This window comes from Diabrotica undecimpunctata, chromosome 1, assembly GCF_040954645.1.
Source record: "Diabrotica undecimpunctata isolate CICGRU chromosome 1, icDiaUnde3, whole genome shotgun sequence".
Lineage (NCBI taxonomy): Eukaryota > Metazoa > Arthropoda > Insecta > Coleoptera > Chrysomelidae > Diabrotica > Diabrotica undecimpunctata.
In genome coordinates, this window is record NC_092803.1 from 113,803,038 (window position 1) to 113,817,797 (window position 14,760).

Here is a 14,760-nt window from a genome sequence, read left to right on the forward strand (position 1 = left end):
TAGAAGGACGAATCTAGAAAACGTAAGAATCGGCTTGTCAATAGCGCCCGTCTTTCGGACGGGAGACAATTAGAGGTGGGACAACGCCAGAATGTTCTCGAAAAGTAACTTTATTATATATATGTAACGTTGTTAGGAGTGAGCTTAGTTGATAAGAGAGTACCGAACTGTAAACTTATAAATAAATATATGTATATAAATTCGAACCGCTCGTTTTATTTAATCTCGCTACAGTTGGTGTCCGGTGTGAGATTTGCAAATAAATTCAGCAGTGATTTTTGAAAAAGACTTTTGAACTTTTGAAAAGTATTATTCGTCGGGAACATCCGCGTAGTGATCTTTATATAAAAGAACATTTAAAAAGTACGTGTGTGCCTGACCAAAGATGCTGCTAGTAGAACTTTCAGTAAAACAGTTGCGTGAGCAACTAGAAGAACGCGATGAAGACTGCAGTGGGTCCAAGAAGACACTCCAAGAACGACTAAAGACTGTTCTCAACAAGAATGGAGAAGACCCAGAGACATTCCAGTTCCAGTCAGCAGACGAAGCCGTTTTAACTAAAATAATTGATGGAAAATTCGAGAATGTTTCCAAAAGATTCGATGAAACGTCGCAAATGATAGAAGAATCTTCTAAAAAAAATGATGAAAGATTCAATGAAACGTCTCAAATGATAGAAGAATCTTCTAAAAAAAATGATGATAAATTCGAGAATGTTTCCAAAAGATTCGATGAAACGTCTCAAATGATAGAAGAATCTTCTAAAAAAAATGATGATAAATTCGAGAACGTTTCCAAAAGATTCGATGAAACGTCTCAAATTATTAAAGAAGCAGCTAAACAAAATGAAGAGAAATTCGAAAATGTTGCTAGAAGATTCGACGAGACTTCTCAAATAATTAAAGAAGTATGTAATCAAAACAATGAGAAATTTGAAGAAGTCTCAAGAACATTTGATAAAGTAGAAGAGAAGATCAAACAATTAGAGAGCATGATAACCAATACAAAAGTGCTACCACCAGTTAATGCAGTAGCCTTAGATCCGGTAGTGAAAGAAGAATTACCTAGAGACGAAACGACACATAATATGAGATTCAAATTGCCACCATTTGATGGAAAGTCTTCTTGGTCCATATACCTTAGACAATTTGAAGCTATTGCGACAGCCAATCATTGGACAGAACAAGAAAAAGCTGTTTCCTTGACTGCTGCTTTACGAGGTGATGCTGCAGATATCCTAAGATCGATTCCTAAGGGTCAAGAAAAATGTTACCAGACCTTGTTCACTCGACTAGACAAACGTTACGGAGATGCCCATCTACAACAAGTCTACAAGGCGCAACTAAGAAGTAGAATTCAACGAGCAAGTGAAAATTTACAAGAGTTTGAAGCAGATGTTGCTCGTATAGTGCGGTTGGCTTATCCGGAAGTACCAGACAACATTTTGGAAGAAATTGCTGTAGATACCTTCGTCAATGGGTTAAAAGAAAGTGAATTACAGAAAGCTTTACGACTAGCAAGACCAAAAGTTCTGGATGAAGCGCTCGCTATTGCCTTGGAACATGAAACAGCTAGTCAAACTTCACGGAGCCATCGCAGCTAGTCAAACTTCACGGAGCCATCGAGTAAGAACCATCGAAGAAGGCGACGAACCAAACGATGAACGTCTGGAAGAAATGGTACGAAAAGTAGTTCGTAACACGATGCCGAAGAGACGCGAGCCCAGATGTTGGAATTGCGGTGACGTAGGTCATATTCGCCGTAATTGCAAGAAAATGATACAGCAGTCGGAAAACTAGAACGGGTCGACAACAAGGGGCAACTGCCGACCTCGAGAAACACAGCCCCCATAGTAACTGTGAACATTACGTCCTCAGGTGGAATTCATAGCTTGTACATAGAGGGTCGTATCAATAATAAATGTAGATCGTTTTTGGTAGATACAGGTGCAACGAGAACTATTGCACGGCCAGAAGTAGTACGAGGCCATCTTAAATTATTGCCTGCAACAGTCAAGCTTAGAACAGCAACTGGTGAGATAATTAATACATATGGCGAGGCTAATATGTCAGTATCCATTGGCCAGACCACAGTAAAACATACAGTATTAATTGCAGAGATCTCCGATGAGTTCATATTGGGGATGGATTTACTAAGGAAAGTTGGGGCTGTATTGAATGTCAAAGATGGAGTTCTCGAGATCAGTGGTGAAGAGTTGCCGTTTCATGACGACAAAGAAGATGTTATCAGCTTAATAACTACTTGTGACGTAACAATACCCGGTAATAGTGAGAAAATTTTGATGACCAGACCTGATGGTTACTGCCGAGAGGGAAGTTTAAGGATGGTCGAAGATGTGAATAATGCCGAGTTCCTAACGGCAAAAGCTTTGGTGAGAATTCGAGATGTCGTTCCTGTAAGAGTTATGAATTTAAAGGGAACTGCCATTAAGTTAAGTAAAAGAACTTTGATCGGACAGTGTGTTCCCGTGGCTTCGATTTGTTCCATGAATACTAATGAGAAACCGTCGAAATCTAAGTATCCAAAGGAGCTTGTTGAGACGATGATTAAAACGTGCCAAGATCTTGATGATGAACGAACTAAAAGAGTGAAGTCTATGCTGATAGAATTTCAAGATGTTTTTGCCATGGATAAGAAGGATAATGGCAAAACAAGCATAGTAAAGCATAAAATTAATACCGGAGACGCTCAGCCAATCAGACAACAACCTAGACGACTTCCATTTTCGAAAAGAGATGAAGCCGAAGACATCATCAAAGATATGAACAAACAAGGGGTAATTGAACCATCAAACAGTCCATGGACATCACCTGTAGTCCTAGTAAAGAAGAAAGATGGTTCAACACGTTTTTGTATTGACTACCGACAGCTCAATGCAGTAACTAAAAAAGATAGTTATCCTTTGCCCAGAATAGACGATACTTTGGATACACTTTCTGGTTCTCGTTGGTTCTCCACACTCGATCTGAAAAGTGGATATTGGCAAGTAGACATGGAGCCAGCTGATCGTGAAAAAACCGCATTCTCGATAGGATCAGGGCTTTGGCAGTTCACAGTTATGCCCTTTGGTTTATGTAATGCCCCGGCCACATTTGAAAGATTAATGGATGCAGTTTTAAGAGGTCTAACATGGAAAACATGCCTGGTTTATTTGGATGATGTAATTGTAGTTGGAAGATCCTTCGATGAACATGCCAATAATCTAACAGAAGTCTTTCAACGATTGCGGGCAGCGAATCTGAAGTTGAGTCCGAAGAAATGTCACTTGTTTCGACGAGAAGTGAAGTACTTGGGACATATTGTAGCAAGTAATGGTGTAACAGCTGATCCTGAAAAACTTGCAGCAATTAAGGATTGGCCAGTACCAAGAGATAAACACGAAATTAGAAGTTTTCTTGGCCTATGTACATATTACCGCCGTTTTGTCAAAGGATTTGCCAATATCTCCAAGCCATTAACAAAGTTGACAGAAGAAGGCAAAGAATATACATGGAGCGAAGAGTGTCAAAGAGCTTTTGAACACTTACAAATGGCTCTGATCAGCGCACCGATTTTAAGCTACCCTAGACAGGCAGGAAAATTTGTGTTGGACACCGATGCAAGCAACAGTGCAATAGGAGCTGTTCTTTCCCAAATCCAAGATGGGCAGGAGAAAGTCATCGCTTTCTTTAGCAAAGTCTTGTCAAAACCAGAAAGAAACTATTGCGTTACCAGAAGAGAATTGCTAGGCGTAGTGAAGGCTTGTGAGCATTTCCATAAATACTTGTATGGCAGAAAGTTTCTTCTTCGCACGGATCACGCTGCTCTAAAATGGCTCCTACAATTTCGTAATCCAGAGGGTCAGATGGCAAGATGGTTAGAACGATTACAAGAATATGATTACGAGATCAAACACAGGGCTGGCAGAGTTCATTCAAATGCTGATGCCCTTTCGAGACGGCCGTGCAGTGCAAATTGTAATCACTGTCTTAAATTAGAAGAACGACTTTGCCCCGTGAGACGAACCACCGTCATTAATGAGCAATGGCAACCTCAACAGCTACAAGACGCTCAAGCAGATGATCCATGTATAAAAAGAGTATTGGATTGGATGCGTCGAAATGAGAGACCTTCTTGGCAAGACATTAGTGCATGTAGTCCAGAAGTCAAGTGTTACTGGAGCCAATGGAATTGCCTAGTGCTGAAAGATGATCTTCTGTATAGAACCTTTGAGAACGATGATGGTACAGAAACTAAGCTTCAGTTAATTGTACCTAAAAGTAAAGTTTCAGAAGTATTGCGTCAGTTGCATGACGGTGCATCAGGTGGACACTTTGGTATCACGAAGACTCTGCAAAAGGTTCGAGAACGGTTCTATTGGGTGAACTGTAAAGATGATGTAAGAAGATGGTGCCGGAAATGTGAACTGTGTGCAACCAGTAATGGTCCAGCAGGTAAAAAGAGGGCACCCATGAGACAGTACAATGTTGGTAGTCCTATGGAAAGAGTAGCAATCGACATTGCAGGTCCACTTCCAGAGACAAATGATGGAAATAAATATATCCTGGTAGCCATGGATTATTTTACGAAATGGACTGAGGCTTATGCGATACCAAATCAAGAAGCTGCTACCGTTGCAGAGGTACTTGTTAAAGAATTCTTTAGCCGATTTGGTGTTCCCTTGGAGATCCACTCCGACCAAGGGCGAAACTTCGAGTCAACCCTTTTCCAAAACGTTTGTAAATTGATTGGTGTCAATAAGACCAGAACGACACCCCTGCATCCTCAATCAGACGGAATGGTGGAGAGAATGAACCGAACAATGGGTAAACACCTATCCAAGGTTGTATCAGAACATCAAAGAGATTGGGACCAGCATATTCATTTATTCCTAATGGCCTACCGCTCGGCCGTGAATGAAACTACAGGCCAGACTCCAACCTGCCTGATGTTAGGTCGTGAAGTTCGTTTGCCCTGCGACCTAGAGTTTGGCTGCAGACCTTCCGAAGAACATGTTGCAAGCGAAGATTATGTCGACCGCCTGAAGTTAAGAATGAACAACATTCATGAACTTGCCCGACAACACATCCAGATAGCCAGTGACAGAATGAAAGATCAATATGATTCTCGATGTAAGAGTGAAAGCTATGAAGTAGGTGATCTTGTTTGGCTTTATAATCCACAACGTCGTCGAGGCTTGTCTCCCAAACTGCAAAGACAATGGGAAGGTCCATATGAAATTAAAAAGAAAATAAATGACGTAATATTCCGAATTAAGAAGTTGCCGAAAGGTAAACCAAAAGTAGTTCACATAAATCGTCTTGCACCATATGCTGGCTCAAATGAAACAGAAGAAGCACGAACCCTTCAACATGAGATCAAAGATGACCGGCGACCAAGCTTTAATGAATTTATGTCAAATTACGCAGAGAGAAAGAGTGCTAGATTCGGCGTGACCACAGAAGTTCAGCAGGATCTTTTTAGTGTTCCGCATAACGTCTCTCTAGCCCACTGTGTTGCCCAAGATCTTGAGATGACTAACGGAATCTCATCCGTATTTTATAAGAAATTCGGTCGTTTGGACGAGTTAAAAAACCAGCAACCTAAAGTTGGAAGAGTACTGAGATTAGAAGATGGTTCTCGATCTTTGCTGTATATGGTGACCAGGAAGTCGTATACAGACAGGGCAAGCTACGAGGATATATGGCGTGCTCTAACTAATTTGAAGAAAATTGTGTGCAATTACGACATCAAGAATTTGGCCTTACCCAAAATAGGCCATGCACTAGATAATCTGGACTGGAAGATTGTCAGAAGCATGCTTGAAGTGATCTTCCGAGAAACCGGCGTACGAATTACTGTGTGTTGCATTAACCCGATGAGATCGTATCCTTCAAAGTCAGTAGACTGTTATTTCTTTCTAAAGGGTTCATGCAGAGCTGGAGAGTCCTGTAGATTCCGCCATCCTGTGCCTACATATAGAGTTGCTGATCGGGACAATCAGATTTAAGAGGGGAGCAGTGTAACGAAATAGCCCATCTCCGATACGTCATAATTCTTAGAAGGACGAATCTAGAAAACGTAAGAATCGGCTTGTCAATAGCGCCCGTCTTTCGGACGGGAGACAATTAGAGGTGGGACAACGCCAGAATGTTCTCGAAAAGTAACTTTATTATATATATGTAACGTTGTTAGGAGTGAGCTTAGTTGATAAGAGAGTACCGAACTGTAAACTTATAAATAAATATATGTATATAAATTCGAACCGCTCGTTTTATTTAATCTCGCTACAATACTTTTGGGGTAGGAACTAGAAGAACAAGATTTTTTGGATTCATTGAAACTAGACAATAACAAGCTTTAGTATATTTCAAAGTCATCAACCAATAAAATTATGGTTAGGATATCTATCGTAAAAAATAAAAATGCAGGAGAAAAATTTAGATAGGTACAGTACTTACCAATATCACTTGTTACAAAAAACAGCTAAATTCGTTGAGGATACAACAATCCTATGCTCTAACATAATCAAACATAAATCAAATTATTGCGTAAAAATTTCTGCAAAATGACACACATGAAGTTGAAAATGGCTTAAGACATAGAAAATTAACCAAAAAGGAAACATAATGAAATGTAAAAGGAAACATTGGCTTATTTCAGATGCCCCTGAAGATACTCTAGGGAGCGAAAGTACTTGGGCAAGATTTAATTAATAAACTGTGCTCAATATCTGTCTTTATTTTATCAAAGTTCATTTATTCGAGCATTCAACCTTATATCAATCAAATAATGAAATGTATCTAGAAGCCGTAGAGATACCCGCCAGTATGTCAACTTCACACAAATACCCAAGAAAAAGTAAAAGACCTTAGAATCCACTTAAACAAACAACTGATCTATAAAACCATATATTTTCCAAAAAAAAAAAATAATTAAGTCACACGTTAAAAAAATCTATCTTAGTTAATAGTCAAATAATCTCAACTAAGAGCTCAAAACAAATTATTTTTATACAAAACTGTATTAATATAGGATAGCATTATTGAGAACATCCATTGAACGTAAGGGACGGTGGGATATACTGGGACAATTTTCTATAGTTTGTAATAACATTTTAAATTCTGGAGATATTTAATTTAATTTAGAGACAGAGGTAGGGGGTAAATATTCGTTTAAATTTTTACTTTGATATTTTACGCAAAAAACTGACTGACCCTAATGTACCACATGCCTTCTGTATATCATCACTATTATATATTGAGACGTCGTATGGTTCATATCGGGACAAAAGATATTAATGTATTTAAAATGGTTTATTATATCTCTAAATAATCAGAACAAGAACAAAACAACATATTCGATAAAAAAATAAAAGAACTTAATATAAACTACACTAAACTAACTAATAATTCATTTGTAAGAAGATAAATCATAATCAAAGTTTTTTCATAGATTTCTGCGTTCCTCCAAAAATTGGGAGTTTAGGTAACTTTTAAATAATTTGTTCTATCGTATGAGTGTCTTCGCCTCTTTCATCAGGGAAAATAAAGTTGATTGAAGTAGTCTTGCATTTTTTCAAAAAGTTTGTGGAATATTCATTTGCCTCTATTTTTTCTATTTGTCCTATAAAATGCTTGTATGATCTCTTGGTTGTGTATTCAACTATCATAAAATCTTTGGTCCTTAAAGTTTCATTCTGAGGAATATTTTTCAAATCTTTGAAATCTTCCTTTGATGTCATAATCACCAACTACTTCCTCTTCTTCGCTATCGCTTTCGGAAGATGTTTTGTCAAAAACTTTTCTATCTGCATTAGGAGCAACTTTCTTCCGTACTTGTTTTCTTTTTGTTTCCGAAATTCTCTCTTGTAGATTTAAGTTTAGGCCGGCCCTTCCTGATATTTTTCTCTGCTCTGCCTTTAGTTAAGGTTTAACTTACTGTGGTCAAAGAAATTCATTTGTTTGATTTACACCATGATTACTAGTGGAAAGTTCTGGCTCTGAATAATTTTTTGGCTTTCCATTATTGTCAATGGTCTGTATGTTAGTTTCAAATAGTCTATCCGTGACGTAGGAGCTTAAAAAGTCCTCCTCTTTGAAAATTTCAGAATCTACAGGCGATATTCCATGTTATATAATGTTTTTCTATATGACGACAAAATATTAGTAGGAGTAAAAGCTTTTGGTAGTATTTTACCCACAATACCGGCAACGTCATAAATAGTGACATGAACACGTCGATGATCATCTAATTATCAATCTCTTTGTTATAAAAAGTCATGAATGTACCTAGACATCCCACGTCAAGGGGCTGAAGTTTATGGCTGCAGTGAGGTGGTATTGTTAGGAATACTATCCTATTGTCTTTGGAGTATTTCATAATTTTATAATCACAGTGGGTTTCATGATTGTTCATGATTAGTAATATATTTTTGCTTTACTACATCTTGTAACGTCTACTAAATGTTTAAGAAAATTAAGAAAATGTTTTGAACATCCAGTTTTGAATGCTATTCAAAAGGTACTTCATTTAACATGTGGGATTTAAAATTTTGACGAGAAAATATAAAATAAGGAGAACAGTAACTTCCATTAGCACTAATCGCTATACACATTGTTACTAATGTACCTCGTTCTGCACTGGTTACTTTTTCCACCTGTTTCAGTCCATTGGATGCTATGATGAATTTTTGGTAGTCTATGCACCTTCGTGATCCCGGTTTTATCGCTGTTGTATATTTCTTTCGTTGAAAGTTAGTATTTTAACATAACACTTTTTAAATTATAGAAAAATGCCGATACGTTATGAGCATTAAAACTAGTAGCTCTGCTTAGGCTTGTTGCCTCATGTGTTCTTAATGTCAAAGTATTGCTGCGAATTCTAAATAGGCGCAAACTCACAACTGGCTTTTACAGTGAGTCCATGGAAAAGCTTACATGCTTTTATAAATAATCAGCAAGAAGTTTTTTTCTTCTTCATCTGAGAAAATTTTCGTAAAGTCATGATTTTGATTAAAATTAAAAGATTTTGTTTCATCTTCACTACATCCCTTAAATTTAAAACCATTCTTTACAAAGAAGATCTCGTAAATGAAAATTTGTCTGCTGCTGCACGTGTTGACAATTCTCCAGCTACAACCATCTCACTGGCTTTTTTCATTTTTCTTATACACTCTTCATGATCTTGTTAACTTTTATGAATGAATTTTAACTGATCATTTTTACTGTGTTCTGGCAACTGTAAAATAAAACTGGCGTTAAGTTGTTTCACTCTTAAAGAAAACAAGATTTATTATCTAAATATCTTTTTCGTAGATACTAAATATACAAATTTCGAAAATCAAATATGTTATGGTACATAGTTGGGCACGTCCTTGTATATATCATATACTTGTGTCTCATTAAGTAACTTAATACCTTATACACAAATTAATACCTTTTACACTCATTCCAGCACCTCACTGTGAAATTTCAAAAACTTTAATAATGTTGTTACGTAATAATACGGGATACAAAGCACATAAAAAAGTTACTTTCCATCGCAACCATTACAGTCTTATACTAAGTCGGTAAATAGCCACCTGTAAGTCAAAAGAACTCTTCTGTTGTTGGCTTTTAACGTTTAATTCAACTGCATCTCCTTTATCATAAATGGCGAAATATATGAGTTGACCCATTATGTACCACGTCCCAGTATATACCTCCGTCCACATTGAGAAGGGTACATCACCAACTGTCTGTGTCACCAACAACAGTATACATCAAAATTTGAAAGTAATTTTTAACAAAGAAGAAATTAGATGCAACAATCGTGTGCAGTGCTTACTAAAAAACAAAAAGGATTTAGTGATTTAGTATAGGTGTAATGCTAACCATCTTTCCATAGAAAAAAAATACCCAAATAGACTAATATTAAAAATATATTATTATAAATATTACTTAAGCTTACACGTTGTGATCTTTATCTGTCTAATATAATTAGAATGACAATAAAAAAATATAGATTTGTTTAGCTGTTTTTATAATTTTCTTGTATCTACTATACGCTAAATAAGAGTTAATTGTTATTACTTTTTATTGTTTTATGTCTGAAGAACTTAATTATGTATTGATAATATCAAAATATTAACAAAAAACTTGGAATAACAATTTGATGCTGAAAACAGATCGCGAGAACCGATATGATAATTTAAATATGATGTATATCCAGCTGTCACAATCCATCAAAAGGCTAGAGAAACTTAATCTACAAAATTCGGCGTTAGCAGGTATTTAAAGTAGCAAAAAATAGATAAACAAATGTTTGAGTATTTTCAGAAAAGCTAAAATCTGTGACATCATTTTTTAACTACAACTTATAGAACAAAATTTGTTATAGACGACAGGATATTAATAGTACCAAAATTACGCTAAGAGATAATGAAATGAAGATATTCATGATCATGAGCATTAAAAGAAGAGCCTACCAGAAATAGTACGAAAAGGAAAACTGGCGGAAAAATTAACTCCAGAAATCGCCAAAAAGACATATCGATATCATGAAATTTATTTCTCAATTCAACGTCACAATTCACATCTCAATTAACTTCGCATAAATAAAAAAAAGAATATGTAGGTACTTTATATATATATATATATATATATATATATATATATATATATATATATATATATATATATTATTATTATTGTGATACTAAAAGTCTGAGGTGCGCTAAGCAATTAATTAGCTAATTAATTAATTAATTAAAATTATTTAAATTATGCAATTATGATTCTATCACACTATTTAATTTTCTTATCTCAGGGTTAATACTCGGGTTTTCTTAACTCGTGCTTCAATATCTATGCTTTACATATGATAGGTAAGGTCCAAAGAATACAGGAATAATAAAAAAATATATGATACAACATTATATATTGAAATAAAATTCACACTCAAATATCACCAATAAAAAATATCTCATATAATGATTATCAAAATTTTGTTCTACGTACGTGAACCTTTAAAAATTAATGGTATATACAATATAAATTAAAATTTAAAATCAAAATTGTTGTTCTAAATCTCCTGATCAAAATATTCCTATCTTTTCTAAAGCAATTGTTAAAAAATGTGTTGCTAATAAAGAAAAACTGACGAATGGTAAAACTATCTCTCTGATGATGGGTTGTCTAAATCCTTGTTCCTTGTAGCCTACCCTATCTATTCTTAGCAGTCCCCTAGGTAATCAGCAATCTTACAACAAATTATTGCGAGCCTATCGTCTTTAATGATCTCCTTCAAATGCACGTATCGTTCAAATGATGCTCGCCTCTTCTCCTCTCGATAAACTGAATCTCTCGTTTCGGCCTGAACAGTGACTCTTGGAATATAAGTAGAAAAATATAACTTACAATATTTTACTGGATCAGCTTCCGTCAGATACACTTACTCCACGAAAACTCACAAACATTCACTTCTACTGCTGACTACCTCTGGAGAGCTACCAGAGAACAACGACTGTTCGCCTTGAACACTTGGAAAAACAACTGATTATCTTTTCTCCCTCAAAAATCTAGCTAAACTCTCATTCCTACATACCTATCCCACTTTTTTTAATCTCCTCCAATCAGAGTTCGTCACACTTATCCCCATCTACCATTTAGATAACAAACAATAATTTTACCTACAATTATAAATTTCCTAAAAACTATTAACATGCTAATCGGTTTCTACAAATTCTTAAGAACTAACGGAGAATTATATTTTCTAAATATTTCTATTCTATTGTCTTATTCACTGTATATCGACGTACAAATCTATTTGGAAAACCCGCTCGCATTGTTCACGATTTCACTAAGCTCACTCACGTCACTCGAATATATTTTACAAAGAAAATAATTTACGCATATCTTTAAATTTTGTTTACTACAGGTAATCCAGGATAATGGACTTTCATTTCTTCGAAATATCTTTTATTTTGTACTTTGAAATATATTAAAAGCAAACCAATATTATTTTCAATTTTACATATCTTAACAATATATATATATATATATATATATATATATATATATATATATATATATATATATATACAAATGAGAAGATTGCGTTCCAAGATAATTTTCACTAATTGAAATATAATTGTGTTTAAATTATCTGCTCTCCATTTCTAAAGTTTTAAATTTAATTGTCACACTATCTCATTTATTTTTATTATTACCTTTATCACTTAAAAATTTATCATTACAATTTTATAATTACTAAAAACAAAAACATCATTATGAATAATATACCTATAGGTCAGTACTTCATTGATCCTTGCATTTGATAACGAATATTTGTTGCTTATTATGTACTTCTTGTTTGATACATTTCTTAGTGTTATACGAGCAGTTCTTTTACTCTTTTCAGAACGCTTACGTTGGAAAAACATGGAAGCTTGGAAGTAGATATCATCTTTTTATAGTACCTGTCCCTTTCGGATAACAAGCCTGCAGTCGTTATGCTGAACAAGGTTCTTAGATTGTGAAGCCAGAAAATATGTCGTTTTGCTAAACACTTTCCCTTTAATAAATAACTAAAGAAACCATATCTTTCATTATTTCTCAAAATACGTCCAAAATACTTGAATTTCCATCTTTTTATCTTAACAATCATTTCACATTCATAAATTCTACGGACAACTTCAGAATTCGTTACTCACGAGATCCACCATATTCATCTGTAGCACCACATCTAGTTCAAAGATATCCATAGGCTCCAAAGGGTTCTTCATAGAGGAGGAAGACTCAAACAGAATCCAAGTTTTCACTCAGTATAGCAAAGGAGGCTAATTAGATTGTGTACAAAGGATGGTAAAATAATGGCAAGAATGACGAAGGAAGACTTAGGGAGGTTCACTGACTTGTTCTAGGAAAAAGAAGCAACAGAAAACCAAGACTCATATGGAAAGGAACTAAAAAAAAATCGGTTGCCTGTAAAGTCGGTTTTACGAGCGAAGATTTTACGTGACAACGTCTTTTTCTCGGTAGAATAGGAACAAGGAATTGAATGAAAATAAGAATTGCACAAATTTTAACTATAGAAATATATTTTGTTTACTAAAACATTGTACATGTAAACTTAAACTTAACTAATTTCTATTTGAGTGATTTTGTTGAGGATAGGACGATGATAGGAGAAATAGCATCGCACCAGCGGACCGATCATGTTTGAGTGGGAGAGAGACGCAAGGCATTCGCCGGTCCGGCGGGCCTCTCTCTCGTTCGGTGACTCATCGTAACAGACGTGAGCGGGCGTTACACTTTTTCATGAGTGACTCCGAGCCACAACCTAATTTAAGACGTTGTCACGTCAAAAATAATAATATGAAATGAAGGTTTAAGTACGCATTTAATATGCTGGGTCAGCTTGAAGTAAAAAACCCGTGACATTACCACTCTTTACATAAAAAAAGAGAAGTTAAGTACATATAAAGCAAAATAAATGAACCAAACAAAAAAGATAATTTGAAAAACCTACATACCATTCCAGCGATTTTGATGATTCCAGTTTTGGTTTCGAGAAATTTTCCTCGTTTCAATTTTTTCTTGATTAGCTCATTATATGTATCTGTAACGGGTGAAATGTTATTTAAAAATAACTGCGATTTTCTTCTGTTAATTGCACTTTCCGCCATTATAACTGTTCCGAGATGAAAATAGAATAAAAACAACAATTAAATGCGGTATCACTGGTGTTAATTAAAATAAAGTCGCACCTTTCCTCATATTTGATTGATACTATAGATTAATGTGCTCAATATCACAGTGTATTATTAACATTTATCTAATCTGTTAAACGTTACAAGTGTACGAAAATTATCCTATGATTAAATTTTTTATCAATTGTCGAGATTAACTATTAACCTTCTAATACACCTAACTATGACAATAATAAAATACATCTACTTATATAAATCCAAAAATGTTTGTACCCCTTTCAACGTAATTTTCGAAATTTTATTTATTTATAAATTTTTGAGTAACTAAAATCACTCCTAAGTAAGTAAGATACCTTAGTTTGTATAACGGTTTAGTGACGTAATCATTGAACATGGCTGACGAGATTAAAACGATTTTAAATGAGATCATATGGCAAGTAACACTTTATTTTCATCATACTAATTTCTGTTCAATGAGAAAACCTAAAATCAGTTTTGGCCGCTATCCCTTAAAATTTTCATTTCAATTATATAAAATTGCCTTACTGTATTTCTGCACTACATTCATTTAAATTTTATTCTACAAAAAAGATTATGACTGTTTAATGATACTACTCGGAATGAATATTTTGAGATTTTTGAGCTAACTCAACTCGCTTAATACAGGTATACCGCAAAAAATAATGGTTAATGGTTAATGGAATTAAATGACGACCATCATGTGTGACTTTAATGCAAAGATTGGGAGCGAATTAGAAGAGGAGATTGTAAAAAACAGCGTAAAGGAGACAGCATAGTGCAGGTCTGTAGAGATCACAAATTAGTTGCTTGTAACAACTTCGTTCAGCTGCCAACACGTTTGTATACCTGTAAATCACCAGCAGACTATTCAGACCACATAATCCGCAATCAAATAGATTACATAACTATCCAGAAACGTTTTGAAAATGCAATGAAATCAGTAAACACCTATTCTGGAGCTGTCATAACTATTGATCATAAGCCGTTGGTGTGCAAATTTGCAAATCAAACTCAACAAGGTTGATTTAACATATTAACATTAAGTG

The 14,760-nt window shown here is 34.9% G+C and overlaps 1 protein-coding gene across 2 annotated transcripts in view; it reads right to left on the reverse strand.

Annotated features, from left to right (window-relative positions):
- The window catches only part of LOC140452760 (uncharacterized), a 40,797-nt gene extending 26,944 nt beyond the window's left edge, over nucleotides 1-13,853 (reverse strand). The window contains exon 1 of one of the 2 annotated variants that reach the window (XM_072547092.1): nucleotides 13,517-13,853. In XM_072547092.1, coding sequence (XP_072403193.1) covers nucleotides 13,517-13,669 — 153 coding nt within the window. In that variant the 5' untranslated portion in view covers nucleotides 13,670-13,853. The remainder of the gene's footprint in view (nucleotides 1-13,516) is intronic. The other variant, XM_072547089.1, reaches the window with a different exon arrangement.
- Nucleotides 13,854-14,760: the final 907 nt, after the last annotated feature.